General features: G+C 38.6%; 1 protein-coding gene across 3 annotated transcripts in view; it reads left to right on the top strand.

Annotated features, from left to right (window-relative positions):
- The window catches only part of LOC149532165 (uncharacterized), a 47,272-nt gene extending 29,821 nt beyond the window's left edge, over positions 1-17,451 (top strand). For all 3 annotated transcript variants that reach the window (XM_089808831.1, XM_089808832.1, XM_089808830.1), the window contains 3 exons: positions 15,381-15,470; positions 15,754-15,936; positions 16,072-17,451. In XM_089808831.1, the coding sequence (XP_089664957.1) occupies positions 15,381-15,470; positions 15,754-15,936; positions 16,072-17,307 (1,509 nt within the window). In that variant the 3' untranslated portion in view covers positions 17,308-17,451. The remainder of the gene's footprint in view (positions 1-15,380; positions 15,471-15,753; positions 15,937-16,071) is intronic.
- The last annotated feature ends 464 nt before the right edge of the window (positions 17,452-17,915 follow it).

Genomic DNA, 17,915 nt, shown 5'->3' with positions numbered 1-17,915 from the left:
TGCATTTTGACAATTGGGTACTAAAATCAGATATTATTTCCTAGATGGCATTCAAATGTTGTATGTTATGGTTCTATAATGTTTAAATGACATGCTCATATGAATGACATGTATATTTGCAAATTTCAATATATATTTTAAAATTTCCCTATATATATATAGCCGTCCCCCCCCCCGTCCCCAAAATCATCAAAAAAATTTGCCGTCCCAGAATCTCGTCCCGCCGTCCCCATACCGGAAACTTGGGGGAACATAGATGGCCAAATATATCTTTATTGATTGTACCAAAAGAGTTTACATTAACAATACCATTGATATCCATAATTACCATATTCCTTCCCATTCCCTATGATACTTATATATAGAGGCAAGTGCGCAATGATGGAATCAGTACTGAACTCACTTCATTACTACGTATACCACTGCAAGCAATTTGCCGAGGCGCTTGGATTGGTTGCCAAAACCAACTGTTGCGACTCTTGGTACATAACGTTTCCTAACAACTAGTTAAGTACTCTATTTTACATAATTACCATCTAAATTATCTCCTCCCCCCCCAAAAAAAAAATAAAAAAAAATCAGTCACCTTTTAGACGACTGAATCAACAATACACTTATGAAGAAGGGTGAGATGATGTCCCTGGAGTGGTGGAGGCTTGCACCGTGCCAATTACTATCTTAGAAGCCTCACGTTCCGTTCTGCCGCCATTTTTCACTGTGTGTGCCTTATATAAGCCACAGTGCATCCATTCTATCCTTTTCTACCACTGCCAATTATTTTGCAATTGTAGTTGTCTCATGTGCGAGCTTAGATTCCAATTTCTCCACTTGCTCCCCTATAATAATCCAATCACCTTCTGTCTTTGCTACTTCCAAATTTTCTTTTTGGAGCTCCATGAAGGTGGATCGAAAAACTTCATCTATCTTAGACAAAACAATTAAGGGAGGGCCATGTGCATGTACAACTTGTGATGCCTACCACTGCTGAGATTGTCCCTCTACCTCTTCAATAGGCCATCCCTAATCCATGAACAACCTCTTAAACTCCTCATGACAGTTGTCTTTCATAAAGTGCAAAAGTGATTTGGCTTCAAAAATTACCGTGGTCATGTCTGCTGCCGTGGCTTTCCTTCTGATCTCATGTGTAGCTCCAGTCATAACCTCTAGCACCTTTAGGAATCGTTGTGTCTATTCCTCAAAGCTTATTGGTATTCCTTCTCCTACTATGTGCCGACTTTCCCACTCCATGCCTACGGGCTGTGGCTATAGATCTTCTCTATCTTCTATCATCGGTGGTACAAGATCCCCTATCAAAGTTGGGGAAGGGGGCAGTATGTGCTCCACACCAAGTTGAAATTTGGCAAGTAAGTTATTTGCCTCCTTGTACATTGTGCCAAGTCGTGGTGTTCCTATGGTCTTGTCGACTCATGTGTAGCTCTAGTCATAACCTCTAGTGCCTTCAAGAATCGTTTTGTCTATTCCTCAAAGTGTATTGGTATTCCTTCTCTTGCCATGTGCTGACTTCCCCCTCCATGCCTGCGGGCTTTGGCTGTAGATCTTCTCTATCTTCTTGAAGGCCTGACCATGGTTCCTCTATCATTGGTGGTACAAGATCCCTTATCAAAGTTGGGGAAGGGGGCAATATGTGCTCCATGCCGAGTTGAAATTTGGCAAGTAAGTTATCTGCCTTCTTGTCCATTGTGCCAATGTCGTGGTGTTCCTGTGGTCTTGTCAACTCTTGAGTTAGGGGACCAAGAAGAGAGGGTGCTCGAGAAGGTGTTGTCGTTGTTTTGTGCATTCCTCTTGTAGGTGTCACCAACAATGTAATAGGTTGTGCCGTTTTAATTCTCCGAGGGGTGCTAATCCTTACTGTATGGCTTGCCCCTTTCGTGGCCCTTAAATCTAGCACCTTAGCATTTGGTATTTTACCCACTAGAACAAGATGAGCCATAGATGAAATCTGAAAAGGTATAGTTAATTCGTGTGGCTCCCCAATTTGAAAAGGCTGGTCCACTGCCTGCTCCTTGCTCGTTTCTTTTGGTGTGGATTTCCCTTCAATACTGGTTGCCTTTTCCATGTCCGTGCAGCCTTCCTAGCCCATACGCGCCGTTGTCTCTTGGGTGCATATCACTTGTGCCTTCCTCTTGTGTGCGGCCTATACCACCTCCACCCATACGACCTATACCTCCTTCCCTTGTATGGTCTGCACTTCCTTCGCTCGTACGACTATCATGCCTCTTTAATTTGGCCATACGCATACGGATTTGGTCCATACAAGTGGCTTCATTCCCCGTATGGATGGCGTTCCTGGTGCATAGTTGATTTTGCTCTGTACTTGTTGTGCTGGACTTAGTGTGCGTACTACTTGCCGTCTTGGGTGGACTTTGGGTTCCACTCTCAGGTAGTGGCCCCTTTATTACCTGCACCATTTCTATATCTTCCGAAGTATCTTCCTTAGTTGTTTTGGAAGTACGACACTCTTCCTCTTCATCTCAACTAAATTCCTCCTACTCTTTAGATGATGTTTCTTCTTCCTCTTCAGCGCTGCCCTCTCCTTTTTGTATATCCTGTGTGTTAATGGGTTTGTTTTGCTGCCTTCTTCTTCTGCCTTTTACTTGTGTGGCTCTACTCTTCCTCCTGCCATGTCATCTAAGTGCAATCAATAGAACATGGTAGGCTTATACGGCTCTACTCTATTCGTTGAAACAAATTTTCTCTAGTGTTCAAGTGCCACTTGCGTGCACAATGCATTCAGAAACAAAGCTATATTTTGGTGTGGCATGTAAAAAATCTGGTACTTTAGCAGAAGAAATTCATTTATTCTATCTAAAAGTAATTGTGCTCAGTTATAAACTGTAACACAGTGTAGCCCATTTACCTGTGGTAGCATAGAAATGGCAATGTCTGAGGTTAGGCTTCCTCCTGTTAATTTTTTCTTTATTAAGTCCACAATGCACCTCCACTCTGCATTAACAATGAGGGTCTTCTTAATTTCTCTGCTGCTGCTCCAAATACCATCCCATTGTTGCTTTGTCAGGTTCTCCTTGCATACCAATTCCCCTCTCTTTTCTTCCATAGTCATTTTGGGGGGTTTTGTCGCTTGATGCCATCTATTTGGCACTCCAAATACCTTGGTGAAATCCTTGGGTGTAAATGAAACTACTACATCGTGCTGCACATATTTAATGGTGGACTTGTGGCTCTTTTTGTCATATCTGTGTATCAAGGTCCTAAATACTGGTTCAAATTCTTTTAAATAAAAAATGGGCTATGCACAATTTTTTCTACTTTTTCTTTTCTCAGGGCAGCCTTCAATGGATGCTGGTCATCCGTCCCTTGCTACCAATTCCTACATTATGTTCTTGCAACTTGTTCAAATATAATGCTTGCAACTGAGATCTGTTTTGTCTTCCCTTTGCTCTTCTTGCACTTACTAGCAGTAACCATTTTCTCTTTTGATACTGTCTTCTTTCTTCCTCCTATGTTTTTATAGCTTTCCTCAAAAGAATACTTCTAAGGGTTTTTAAAACTTTCCTTCACTATGTTATATAGTTTCTTTAATATTCCTTTGTACCAATTTTTAAATATATTGAGTGTGGCTATGAAGGGGCTCGTATAAGTCTGCTTTTTTTGTATGTGTCTTTTGTGGGGCCACAAGCTGTACGGTCTTATTTTTATGGACTCCAGTCCTTGTTGCCTATGTGATAAAATTCGCATTGTGCCCATATAGTTGCTTGGGTGTACAAAGAACACCTTCCTCTTGACGACTAGTCTGGTTGTGCTTGAGCGTATGTATATGGCTGGATTGGTTATCCTTACCATATGGATTCATACGCACCTAACTTCCTTGCGGATGTCTCCTTCCTCCTGCGGCCCGTGCTTTCTCCGTGTGCAAGCTTTTCCTAATTCCTCCTATTTGCCATACAACTCCGTTCCCAAACTTATGTTTTGCTTTTCCTTTCTCGAACTTATGTTTCCCTTTTATCATGAGGTTGCCTTCGGATTTTTCTCTTCCTTATTTTTCTTGTTTTTCCCTTTATTACTCTTTTTAAAAAGAATTCTATCTTCTTGCTCATGTATTATACCTTTTTATGTCTTGTTGTTTCAACTTGTATTCCCTTTCTTGATTTCTTTGGAAATTCTTTCTCATGTGCATGCCTTCGATTCCTCCCTCTCTTCTTTATGCTTGACCCTTACTTTGGAAGTCTATTGTAATACGCAAGAGCTTGGGTATGTTTGGTAGCATTTGTTTTCCCACGAGAGGAGCCGGTCCAACACCTTTGTAGCTACCATCACCTCCCAGCATACTTCTAGTACTAGATGACCTCTTCGACTATTGGTGCCTTTGTTGGGTTGGGGATCACTTGCCATAGTTCATTCGCTCTTCTTTTATATGGTTTTTGTCTTGTAGTTGCCTTGTATGATGTTCAGTAGGCCCAAAGTACTGCGGGTAGCCTTTCTTCCTAGTCACCATCCTCCAACCCACAAGTCTTATATAGGATGGATAGTAAAATTTTATTGTTGGATTTGGCTTGTCCATTCACTCGTGTCAGGTTGGATAGGTTATGAAATATGTGGAATTCCTTGGTCATATTTCGCACCACCTGATATACAAAATGCACACCTTTGTCGCTTGTGATAGAGATTGGTATCCCAAATCTGGTGACAATCTACTCATACAAGAATCTGGCCATGCTCAAAAGATGTGTTATCTGGGAGCGCCCTTGCCTCTGCCCACTTCTTGATGTATTTCGTAGCTACCACAACATATCGACAATGCCTAGCCGTACTCACCCTTAGGGGTCCTACAAAATCGAGTCCCCACCTTTCAAATAGTACTTGAGGTTGTGAGGGAAATAAAGGCATGCAATCTCTTTTTAGTGATTTCCTTGTTCTTTACCATGTGTCACAACGCCCACCCACAGTATTGCGTCTGTATTAAGTGTTGGCCACCACAACCCTCCCAAGAGTACCTTCCTGGCTGTAGCATTTGGTCCCATATGTCCTCCTGCCAATCCTTCGTGAGACTCCCGCAACACGCTAGGGATCTCATCCTCCATTACACATCTATGAAGCACCTTGTTGAGTGCTATTTTATAGAGAAGTCCTTGGATGAGCTGGAATGTTTTTCTCTTCAAGGCTAGCATCCTCCTCTCGCTAGTTTCCATGTCTAGGGGAAATGATGCCCTCGACTTCACTCTTGTCACATCTTTTGGTTCTTCCATTTCCATGATCCCTCTAATTTTATTTGGGTTGGGTTTTAACCCTTCCTTGTATACAATGAGTTCCAACAATTTTCCTTTATGCGCCATGAATCAACATTTTTTTCATTTAGTGCCCATCATGCTCTCGAACATCGCTCCATGCATTCTTGCAAGATTGGAACGTGGGTCTCCTTTTTGCTGAACATCTGCCAATCATCTAAAAATGCCTTGAAATTGCTAATGCCATCTTGTCGAATATGCGTAGTATGATCCTCTTGAATGTGGCAGGAGCGTTGCACAATCCAACTAGCATCCTGTTATATGCGTAGACTTCATCCTCTACTATAAAGGTGGTTTTCAGTTTATCTTCCTCTGCTATATTGATTTGGTTGTAGCCTGAGAACCCGTCCATGAACGAGTACATCTTATGTCTAGTTGTCTCCAATATACTGTTTGTAATTGATATTGGGAAGGGTTCCTTGATTGTTACTGCGTTTAAGCATCAAAAATCTACACAGATTCTATTTTGGTTTGTTTCCTTCTTTAGTGAAATGACAATTGGAGACGCCCATTTGCTAGCTTGAACTTTGAAAATAATTCTTGCCTCCAACATTTTCGCAATCTCCTCTTGGACTTTGGCTGCGTAGTTTTTGTTCATGCGGTATGGCCTTTCCGTATGGGTCTGACATTGGGCATCAGTGAAATCTTATGTACGCATAGTTTTGGTGGAACCCCTTTTAGACCCTTGTATGTCCACGCAAACACATCATTGTATTCTAGGAGTATTTTGAGTGTAACTCCCTTAAGGACTGGGTCCCAATCATCTCCTACTATTAGTTTTGGTTCCTCTTGATCACCCAAGTTAAATTCCATCATATTTGGCTCCTTGTATTTTACCTTTTCTTGTTCCCAATATTGATGAGTAGGTGTGTCATCTATCCTTGCGGTCCCTTGTATTCCTTGTGTTCCTCGGGGTACGTATCCTCATTTTCCTCCATTTTGACAACTTCAAGCATGTTGCAGCTCGGTTGGAACACTTCGTACTCCTCCAACTGCCACTGAAACAGTCCTTTGAGAGAGCTTGTCTCATCCTTCGAACAACTACTAAGTCTCAGTGTAACAACTAGTTTTCCCAGGTCTTCATTAACAATTAACATACTCAAAGAAATACAGCTATTACTTCAATTTCATAGGAAGATAGTTATATCAGTTATTTTCATGTGAATGAGATTTACCATTAGAATCAGTTAGACAAAATTTTCTTAACTAGAACTTAACAAAGAATTTACTATAGAAATTTAAATCCATATACCAAGGAATTTGAACCGATAAATCATTGTAAGAAGGCTTCTAAAATCACCCAGATTAGTCCACAAATACCACTATAACAAAATCATATAACGACTACCATCCAATATTGCTATATCAAAATCAAATGACGATTACTATTTAAAACCACTATATAAAATGAGGGAATCACAAACCACTATATCAATTAGGACACTGATTACCATTGGATCATTTAGGGCTTTTGATATCATTGATTCAATTAGGGCTTCCAATACCACTGTATCATTTAGGGTTCCAGTTACCACTGAATCAATTAGGGCTTCAGATATCATTCCTTTCCTTCCAATTACTTAACTGTGGCAACAACTCAAGATTAGAAAATATGCTCATATTCGATATTCATATAAATGAAAAAAAATTCATAAATCTATCTCTTGCATCCTGGTGTAAAATAATTGTAACAATGAATTAACTCAATTAATCTTACCTTCTTGCATATACATCATAAAAGTGATATTACCTGTTTCTGACAAACAATTTAATGTACAACTGATCTTTTTTGTAGTACGTTCGACAACTTGGGGAGAGGTGAAACATTGTTAGGGGCTTTACAACCCAACCTTGGACTTAAACTTGTTCCCCACACAATCTCCAACGAGAAAGGCCCTCCCTACTCGGAATTGGACTTGGATCATTTGTCATCTACTGAGCATCCTGGTATCTAACCACACCACTAGACTCGATAGCAGGAGTTACATTAACAGGATCATGCATGAGCTATTAAATAATACTTATTAAAAATGATAAACATTGATATGTCATAACTAATACTGTTTCATGTTATTGCAGATTCCTTTCTCTCACCTCTTCACCCTATTCCTTGGCTACACAGCCGGGTGAGTCCCAAGTGTTCGGAATTCTCAGAACAATCAGTTTTGTCAATTATACAAAAAGATTATATGCATCCAACATTTCAGTATCTATGGTTATATGATAATGTTCTTTAAAGATTCCAGAATTGATTCTAATATCCAATGGCATAATAATCCATACTTATCTTATATTACGTGTGTCATGGTTTAGAAACATAATATCTATTGCTGTTGATATTCATATTGTTTGTAATGGCTCTTGTTTTATTTGAGATCCCTAAGTTACCATTGACTTCTTTATTGAAGGTTTGAGATATAATGAATGAAAATATACATATAGAAAAACGAATATGAAAGGCTCTAAGAAATTGAAGGTGGCCAACAACAGTGCTACAAATGATAATCTCTGTCCAAATAATGATTTACCATGCCTAGCCGGTTGCACTGTCTTACATTATGGAAAATAAATAAATAAAACATTGGAAGCATTTCATAACTTGGTTATTGATGGCCTTGGCTTGTATTTGATACCCACACATCTTCCAGCCGGAAACTCTTGCACGACTTAGTTTGAGACACAATTTCAAATCAAGCTGGATATGGCATTTGCAGAGTGCGGTGGATATAGGTAATATTTGGAATATCTTGAAACTTGGCTTGTTGCAAGCCCACATACGAAAATGATTGTAGAATAATTGCAAGGTTGGGAGTCGTGTCTTGCTCGACTTGATTATGGATTTGGTTCGGGAGTTGCAAGTAATGGCGGAAATAAGAAAGAACAGTATATAACTCGGCTTAAGCAAACAGAACATATGTAGAATCGTAATAGAAAAAGATGTAAGCTGAGTCTGATATGACCCAACTCTTTATCACGGCTTCTCTTAAGGAACTAACTGTGACTTTCTGGCTCCCATCGGTTTCTCAAGATGTCCATTCGATTTTCAAACATTAATTCGATTTGAAATAAAGAGGAAAAATAATTAAGGAGGAGTTGAAGAGTTGTAGACTTTATTTTATTATTATAATACGTTCTTATATACGTTCACATAAGTCTATTAATGAGGTGACATCATTAAATTATATTATTATAATTTATTGATGCCATTTCATTTTTATATTTATGTGTTCGTATGTAAGTGTTTATTATAATGATAAGATAAAAATTAATAAACAATCTCTAAAGGTATGTAATATATTTTAACTCAATTATTTTATGTTTCTCAATTTATTTATTTAAATAGCTCATGCGGGTCCTACAAATGTATCCTATTTCAAGTCGCTAGGTTATCAACCCATCTGGCCAGTGATGGTGATGCTCCTGTGCCTAATTCTTTTTTGACAATGCTTCCACCCCTTCGACGTGTTTCCTGCAAGGAAGTTCTCTGCAGTTAAATTATATTATCATAATAAATTATTTAATCATAATTAATCATAACGGTTTACCATCTTCTCCATTCTATGAATTCGTGACAAATGATCAACTAGCTTGTTATTTTCATTTTGAAATTATAACGACTAACCATCTTTCCATTTCATAGGATTATAACCAAATTAACCGTCAACTGACTTCATGTGAACCTCAACGACTATATTTTAAATTAGGTAAAAAATTGGGATGTAACACTTAGGATGCCTTCCTCATCGAACTCCAACTCTCCATTCCTTGCATATCCATCTCCTTTCGATTTTGAATCAGATGCCAATTCTTGGCTCATTGTTTGGTTCCACAAGTCAATAGTATGCTATTTTCGTGCGCTTTCAATTGACAAGGTATTCTTTTTCCAGTTATGGTTGGCTTTGGCTAACATTAACGATTTCTTGCGAGGTAAGGCATCGCACTATTTCTTCTCCATAGAAATAACCACAAAGTTCAAAACAAATTGTTGTGTCCCCACAATCTTTTTTTGGCTCATGAGTGTGCTGAGTGGTTTTATGCCGTGTTGTTCTGCTCCTACCAAGTGGAATGTGGGTGGCCATAGTATGGGTTTTCCTAGGATGCCATGTATCCTTAGGGAGTACGTTGACTCCCTATCTGTCATCCACAATGGTATTTGTAAGTTTGTGTCCCATAATTTCTATTTCCATTATGGTGATGGTCCTCCCTCTTTCCACCATAAATAGCGTCGTTTTCGATGTTGGTTGTACCTTTAGTAGGGCCTTTTGATTGTCCTCTTTCTCCCGTGGCTTGTTTCCTCCATAGCTAGGGTCATTTTCTTCTGTCCCTAAAATTGCTAATCTTAGTTGAGGTATTGTATTGAGAAAGTCAGCTGCCCCTACTCGAATGGTAGCTTGCAATATCTATTTTAGTACATTGCTTTTAGATTTCAAACGTGATAGAGTACTTCTTGTCTCCTCACATTTTTGTTCTTCCTCCAATACCATCCGTGCCTCCTTCAATCTTTCTTCTTTCGGTTCTAGGGTCTGGGTACAAAGCCTTCTTTGCTTGCATTCTTGTTACAACCATTAATTCTTCTTCAGGCTTTGTTACTTCCAACATGTTTATTGCCTTCCCCTTGGGACAATCAACATTTTCGTGATTCCCTGGTCGACACCATTGGCATAACTTGTTTCTGCCACTTTGCTGATTTTGGCATTCATGCGCAAAGTGTCCCCACTTGTTACATCTTCTGCATTGTATCATTGAGCAGCCCTTTGCATCGTACTCGATGTGGCTCCGTGGCGTGTAGTTATTGTTGTTGTTGCCTCGTCTATTATTTCGATAGCCTCCCAAAGAGGCATTGAAGTTCATATTCCTTGGTAGGTGGGGTGGCTTGTTCTTGCTTTTAGAAGTACTTGCACTTCTTACCTTTAAGTTGCATGTACACTTTCTGAGAGAGTGTCTAACAACCTGACAGATGTCGCAAAATGAATTTTCTGGACAATTATCTTTGTATGCCCTTCATTTCGACACTCAATACACAACTCTCCACCTTTTTTAATTCCTGTTATCCTTTCATCTCCTTCATCATCCACATCATGTCTTTATAGAGTGCTTGAATTGTTCGTGATTCCCCTTCACTTTCTTCGTCACTGCTGCCATCACTTAGTTTCTTTTTATTCCTTGTGGTTTTATCTTCATTCTCGATGTCCATGGCTCGATCGCATGCATCCTTATATGTGTATGGAGGTACCACTTTTATCTTCCTTTGAATGGAGTGGTTTAGTCCTATAAACCACCTTTTCGTTAATTCATTTGTCGACTTTTTCTTTAGCTTCTCTATTAGTTCTTTCAACTTCGTCAGACACTCTCGTTCTTCCCTCGACATGTATTGTATTCTTGCCACTACTTCCTCATCATCTCTTAGCAGTTTAAATTTTGCCTAAAAAACTTTCTTTAAAACTATCCATGTTATTTTTGTGTGGTGGGAAGATCAGTATACCAATCAATTGCTATGCCTCGTAGCGTGACTGGAAAGGCTTTTAGCCAATAGTTCTTATCTTCTTGCTTTGTGGCATCTCAAATAGTTATACATGTTTTACAATGTCGCGTCGGGTCTCGTATAAATTTTGTCAATTTCTGTTTGTTTGGTGTACTCACATCCTTCCTCTCGTATTCTGATAGTTTACTCCTTGGGGGTTTCTTCTTCCTCGTCTTCCAGGCCCACCTTCGATGTTATTATTGGGTTGCAAGACTCTTCCTTTATTGCCTTCTGATGATTTTTGGTGGTGCTAGTATTCGCACCTTCTTGGGGTCTCTGACTTTGTGTGCCCTATGGTTATCTTGTCAAAGATAACTAATCCTCTTATTCTACTTCTCCTTCTAAGCTTCTCTCTCTGTTTGTGCTATGAGAGTTGCAACAGTGCTTTGTCTCTCTTGATTCGCTTCCAAAACTATTTCTATCCTTGCTGTGCCTTGTGGTGCCAATTGTTGGTTCCTCCCCAATGGCACTTCTGCTTCTTCCTTGTTGATATTTGTTGGGTGGTATAGTTTCGTTGGTGGTGTTGGGTAAGATTTCTCAATCTTCTTTGTCTTTCCTCTAGTTGGTGTATCAACAAGGAACGTCTTGCCTCCTCTTTGCTACCTTCCGAATATGTTTCCTTCTGGCATCTCGTATCTTTATTGGGAAGGAGGGGCATCAATTGTTGAACTGGGCATTCCTTCTGGGGTTCCTTGTGTCTCTTGGTTTGTCCATCGAAGGTTTATTCTACGGTTACTTGTGTCCCTAGATTCTTCCTCTTTGTGGGTGCTTCGGTAAAATCGTTGTAGTACTTGTTGCCTTCTTTATTCCCTTTGGAGAGCTTCGCTTTGTTCCTCCACTTCTACCAGCCTCCGTGCGAGCAGTCGTGGAAGACACTTGAGGAGATCATACACAACTTTGTTCACCGTGAGTTTGGCTCGTAGCATACTAGTGGGTAGAGCCATTTGCTCCACCTCCCACTGGACATACTCGTCTACCGCAACATTCCACGTGTGTGAGGAGATCTTGTGTCAGTTGACCCTCCCTCATCACTTCATCCTCGACGTTGCTATTGGTTATCACTGTTTGCTAGTCAAAGGGGTGGCCCCTAATGCTTCCATCTTCCCCTTGACTTCTGAAACATTGGGTTTGTACTTAAATAGCAGCGCCAAAAATGTTTTTGCCAGAAATGGCAGAATCTCGTGCGAAGTACAAACTTATATATCAAGTCTAATTACCAATGTTCTTACAACATTCATACCACTAAAGGAAATAATACACATAAATGGAAAAATATATCTTTATTGATTGTGTCAAAAGAGTTTACATTACCAATACCAATGATATCTAGAATTAGTAATTACCATATCCCTTCCCATTCCCGATGATCCTTACATATAGGTTCGGATTTGTTGGCAGAATCAACCCTAGCGAGTCTTGGTACATAATGTTTCCCAACAAGTAGTTAAGTACTTTATTTTACGTAATAACCATCTATAGTTGGAATGTCTGCAAACTGTGTTCCCAAGGTTGGTAGCCCTTGTACTGTGAGAGCATGGAAGGTGGATTACCCTTCCATCCTTTAGTTCACCTTGGAGGCTGGCTGTCCTCAATCAAGCCCAAGAGAATGGACGGCTGGTCTTCCATTCCATCTTGGGGTGACAAACTTGGTAAGAGCATGCATGCCTGTCTTGCTTCACCACTCGTGAACTTGGAAGGCTAGCTGTCCTTCCTATTTGCAATCCATCTCTCTAAATTCAAAATGAATTATTTAAAGAAATTCACTATCACACATACATAATCAAGAGAATCTTTAAAATTTCTCACAAAATTCAATAAATTTTGCATATATTACTATGGCATAAAGACATCCTACAATTTAACTTTATTCACAGAAATCATCTTTAATGTATTTGACACTATTGGATATTTGCTTCTGCTCTTAATTCAGATCTGATCTCTTATTTTCTGATACGCTTGTTTTTGATCATACAATCTCCACTTTAATAATATCTCCATCAAATGAATTGCCTAACTATTTATGTTTTAATGTGGAGGGGGTCACATCTCTTCATAAACACTCATTGCCCTTTGCAAGAGTTGCACCCTTTCAAAACTGAGCACTGCCCTAATGTGTTTTAATTAGATCTTGGTCAGCCTCATTGTAGCACTGTTCTCTTGATCTTAGTCAACTCTTAATGAATTTCTATCTTCGTAGGTTGACTGGTTGTATTGAATGATTATTTGAACTTTGGTCAGCCTCCCGTAGATTCGCAATCTGGATATACAATAATAATTTATATTAATTCTAGTTGGCAATCTTTTATAAATCTTATTGTCTAAATTTATTTATTTGTAAAGGCTCTGATTTGTATTAGTTCAAGGGTCGATAACCCAAGTCTTGCAGGGTATGGCTTAAAGTTCCCATACCCTTTGTAAATTGGTAAATTTTACATGCTACGCATATTAGCTCATAATATTTGGAGTTAATGTTGGTACATAGGATAGGTACATAATATTCGGAGTTATGCTATATCTAGCTAGGCTAGACATTAAATTTTTTATTGATTACTTGTGATTAATGTTGGAACATAGGATATATAATTGTCAGCTCTCTAAGGTTATGTTATCACATTCACCCTTAAAGGTAAAGCGGGCCTTCCTTCTATTTTATGGACTTCTGAAAATGTAAGATGGCGATAGTGTCATTTGTGTAAAATAAATAATGTGAGAACCACTATACTGTGCTGTGTTAATGTTTTCTAATAGGGATCCCACTTTGGATTTGTATGAGAAATTTATATGCAACATAGGAATTAGGTAGGATGGAAAATCTGCATAGACGTTAATATATGAGTTGAGTTCAAGGTGATCTATGAAAAGGCACAGGAGAGTACATCTAATGGATGATTGGATGGCTGAAGAAGGCTTTCAAGTTCCCTTTTCATAAGGGTAGGTTGTGTCAAATATATCTCTTTTCTTTTACAAAGTTTAGAATGCTCTTCTGCAATTGGAGAAGCTCATGGAAGATGAGTTTAGAATAGGCCATACCATTCGAATAGGATGCATGACGCTGCACTTGTAGGGCTTAGATGCACATCATCAACCTTTATTGCAGATTACTAGTACCTCACCTGAAAAGCACTGGTTCTCTTATAGCATCCTCCTTTTCTATCAAGAGCAGTCTTTTCTCTGAAAAAGACAGAAGCTAATTTTTGTAGATAACATGATACTATTTTTTAGATTGAAGACAGCCTGATCTGAAAGCTTCAAACGTCAAATCATAAAAATCACTTCCAAGCACGTGTCCATCTCATTGGTCCTGGATATCCTACCTGGCAAGTCGACTAAAGGAAACATCTCATATTTGCAGAGGTATTTTTGTAATGTTCTGAGACTTCTGAGCAAGTTTCTGGCTCACTTTTTCCAATTTGGAAAAACCTTTAATCTATATTTTCATTACTAAATAGTAAAAGAATGAAGTATCTCACTTCAAATTTTCAGATTTATTTGCACAGAGAATGACAGAAAGTTTCCAGATTGCTTTTCAAGCAGCAGCATAGAACAGTAATTATCTTCACCAGTAATTCCAATTATAGCAAACCTTTAATTGTTTACATTCCTCAAGAACAGGATCAATCAAGGGTGCAGAGTGACATTCTCAGATCCTCAAAATACATTTTAATCACAAATTCAGGCCTAAACATTAAATCAAATCACCGCTGACTGACAAGCCATAGGTTATAGATATCTGAATTAGGGACATCTCTTTTTCTCATTTTCCAGTTATCTACCCAGAGAGTTGACTAAATTTTTTGATGAACGTAAATCTTTTGACCAATTATCTGAAATGACTACAACTTAAGGGGACATGGATCTAAAGAATGTTGCATGAATTGATGGGGATGGGGGTGCAGAAATGTAGGCTGTTTGGGGTTCCATCAGTATTGTTTGACATGCTTGAAGAGCAGGAACACTAGTGATGCCCATTTATTAAGGGATTGTCGAGGAGAATGATTTTGGAATGTACTACTGTAACACACACATCTTTTGTTTGTTGTATTTAACATAAGATTTCAAGACTACGATGGTTCTGGCTCTTGATGCATCATTGTTTTTTAGCTTATTTCTGCCTTTCAATGTGTCTGCTCTATTACTTATGCTTCATTTGATATATAAAAGTTTTCTTCAGCATTTACGCTGTTAATTGATCAGAGACCCATGAATATTTTCATATATTTGTTTCCTGTGCCTATTTTGGGAGATGGGCACTATTGTCCGAGTAACCTGCCAGTGTTACCTTGTCCTTTGCTCCATGATAGGTGGTGGACCCGAGGCACTTGAGTCCATATAAACACATTGAGGTGGATGGAGGTCAACTGTATTGGTGAAAACATCCAATGGATTTTGATATAAACATCAACTTGTTTTGGGGCCATCCTATCAAATATCTATGCAGTTCATGTTTTCTGTACATATGTTAGCTTAATCAACTGTTTCCTTCAATGCACTCAAAAAATCTTGGATTCTCTTATCTGAGCTGGATTCTCTTAAAACATATTTTTTGTGGCACCTTCATTTGCTTCTGTAACATCCATTTATCATAAAATTTGCAGCTTTGGAAAAATGTCCACAAGATTGGTAAGGAGATGGTTCTTCTGACAGATGCACTCTCACAGCTTTCTCAAAGTTTTTATGAAAAAGAGGTACAGCCTGATCAAGGAGATTTTCTTTTTGGTGCTATTAGGCTTTGTTTTATTTTTCAGTGTGAAGCTTTACAATTGTACAATTTCTATGCATATGTGTATCATCAAGTGATGTTACATGCTGATTTCTTTCTGAATTGATTGGTAAGAATTAGGTGGTAAGGTGTATTTGTTCTCCAAACTGTTTTCTACATTAGATTTATTTGAATGAAAGGATAAAGCTATATGCCTAGAAATTGTCTTCCAGCTATGTTGTATATCAGTTTAAAATTGATTTCTGTAGGTGGCTGCTGTGCTTCAACCGGGAGCTGTCCGGAGTTGTAAGCTTGATGACATGGATAGGCTAACCCCTGATGGAATCTTATTAGACCAAGGAGATGAAGCCGAGGAAATGTATAACCAGAGGAGACACAAATGTGGGGTGGGCGACATCAGAAATGAGTCTATCACGACCTCTAAGATTCTGGTATGGGCAAAACTTTGAACTATGTTAATAACATTGTGAATTGTTTATTTTCTCTCTGATAAAAGAAACCAGCTCATTTACTTCAATTCCTATCTGTTGTCTGAGACATTGTTAACTTGTGATATTATACAATAGGGAGATAAAGAGAGAGTGAAGGTTTCTGAAGATGGGAAAGTGGAATTGAATGGCATAGCCAATGGTTTTAATTTGTCTCCGAGTGGAGAAATTTCAAGCGCTATAAAAGAAGTTGAGAATTTTAATAGTCAATGTCCACCATGTGAAAAGCCTGACCATCCTTCATCAGGCACCGATGGGAGTCTCTGCAAGGTTTGTGGCATCGAGATTAATACCAACTCTATGCTGATATGTGATGCCTGTGAGGCACCATATCATATATATTGCCTCTCACCCCCATTAGATGAGATTCCCTGTGAGAGCTGGTACTGTTCGTCTTGTTTTGCGGCTGGAAAGGAATCACCCGAAGTTGACATATTTCATGATAGAGAGGAAACCATGCCTATCAAGGAAGGTAATGACACTGTTGTCTATCACTGTGTTGTCTGCGAACGCCTCAGCAAGATTCAAAATTTTCATCCCAATCAACAAGCTGTACCTCAAGGTGTGAGTAAAGGGGATGTAGTAAACCTTCAAGGGGAAGATGTAGAGTTGAGTATGGAGCAGTTAAATTTGCGTAATAACAAAACAGAGATGACTGAACAGGCTACTGGTGAGGAACTCCAACCATGTCATGAGGAATCAATACACGGGCGAATTTGCAGATTATGTTCTGTTGGAGAAAAGGATGGTGATTATCTTATGGAATGCAGTAACATTGAATGTGTTTCCAAATTTTATCACTTGAGCTGTTTGACACCAAAGCTGGATGCCATTCCTCCACCTGGATGGTACTGCCCTTCTTGCCTTTGTAGAATCTGCTTTGTTGATGAGAACGATGATTTCATAGTCCTCTGTGATAATTGTGATGAAGGTTATCATATTTACTGTTTGAACCCTCCTCTAGATGAAATACCAGAAGGAAAATGGTACTGTTTATCTTGTACAAGAAAGCAGAAAATTAAGAAGAAGGAATACAAGGGAAATGGATCAAACATGTCAACTGGGAGAGTGCAACTAAAGAAGAAATCTGAGATTGTATCAGACAATATGGAAGTGCTTAAGGAATCATACGGTGGTAATGTTGGGAACCATCTAAATAAGAAATCTGTTTCTCGTGTTCGTTTAAAGAAAATATCTTCTATGGTGACACATTCTGCACCAACTGTTGTTTCTAACAGAAGTCATTCTACTACAGATAAATTTTGTAGAGGTGTAAAACCAAAAGTCAGTAGAAAAAGGAAGAGAATTCACTGAGAACATACAGATTGGAGTATTGAGTGAATGGATTATTAAGAGCATGCTTAATTAAAAACTGTACTCCAGGTAATATTTTCATGTGCCAAAAATCCATGTATTTTATCAAATGATATTTCCAAGATTTTTTTTTGCTTTATTGTATTTGAAATGTTATCATCAGTGCTGTTTTCTTTCTTGGCTGATGCCATGAGGGTTGTGTTTGATTCTTGACTTAAAAATGCCTGGTAAGTAGAATAAAAACCTAAAAAGAAAAGACCAAGACAGAAATTCAAGATTACTTTTTAAAAACATTTCACAAAGACCATGACAGTCATAGGCTAAAAAGTGTAGAGGCCAATCAGTGCTCAATGTTTGTTAATAATTGCCATTTCTTTCCCTTAAAATTTTAATAGCGAGTGTTTAGAGAAGTAACTGGGTGCTTTGTCTACTGATATTACAAATGCATGTGTCAAAGGTCATGGAAGAAATGACTAGGCATGGAAATGGTTGGTGTGATGATGACTCAGGTACAAAAATACTCAAAGTGATGAAATCTATTACGATTCACAACAATTGAAATGTCAAACTATGTGATGATGATTTAGAATGTAAAAACACAGTTGTGA

This window comes from Cupressus sempervirens, chromosome 11, assembly GCF_028749045.1.
Source record: "Cupressus sempervirens isolate cs-2001-9-10 chromosome 11, ASM2874904v1, whole genome shotgun sequence".
NCBI lineage: Eukaryota > Viridiplantae > Streptophyta > Pinopsida > Cupressales > Cupressaceae > Cupressus > Cupressus sempervirens.
The sequence above is the reverse complement of the archived record's forward strand: the minus strand, read 5'-3'. Positions and strand labels throughout refer to the sequence as shown.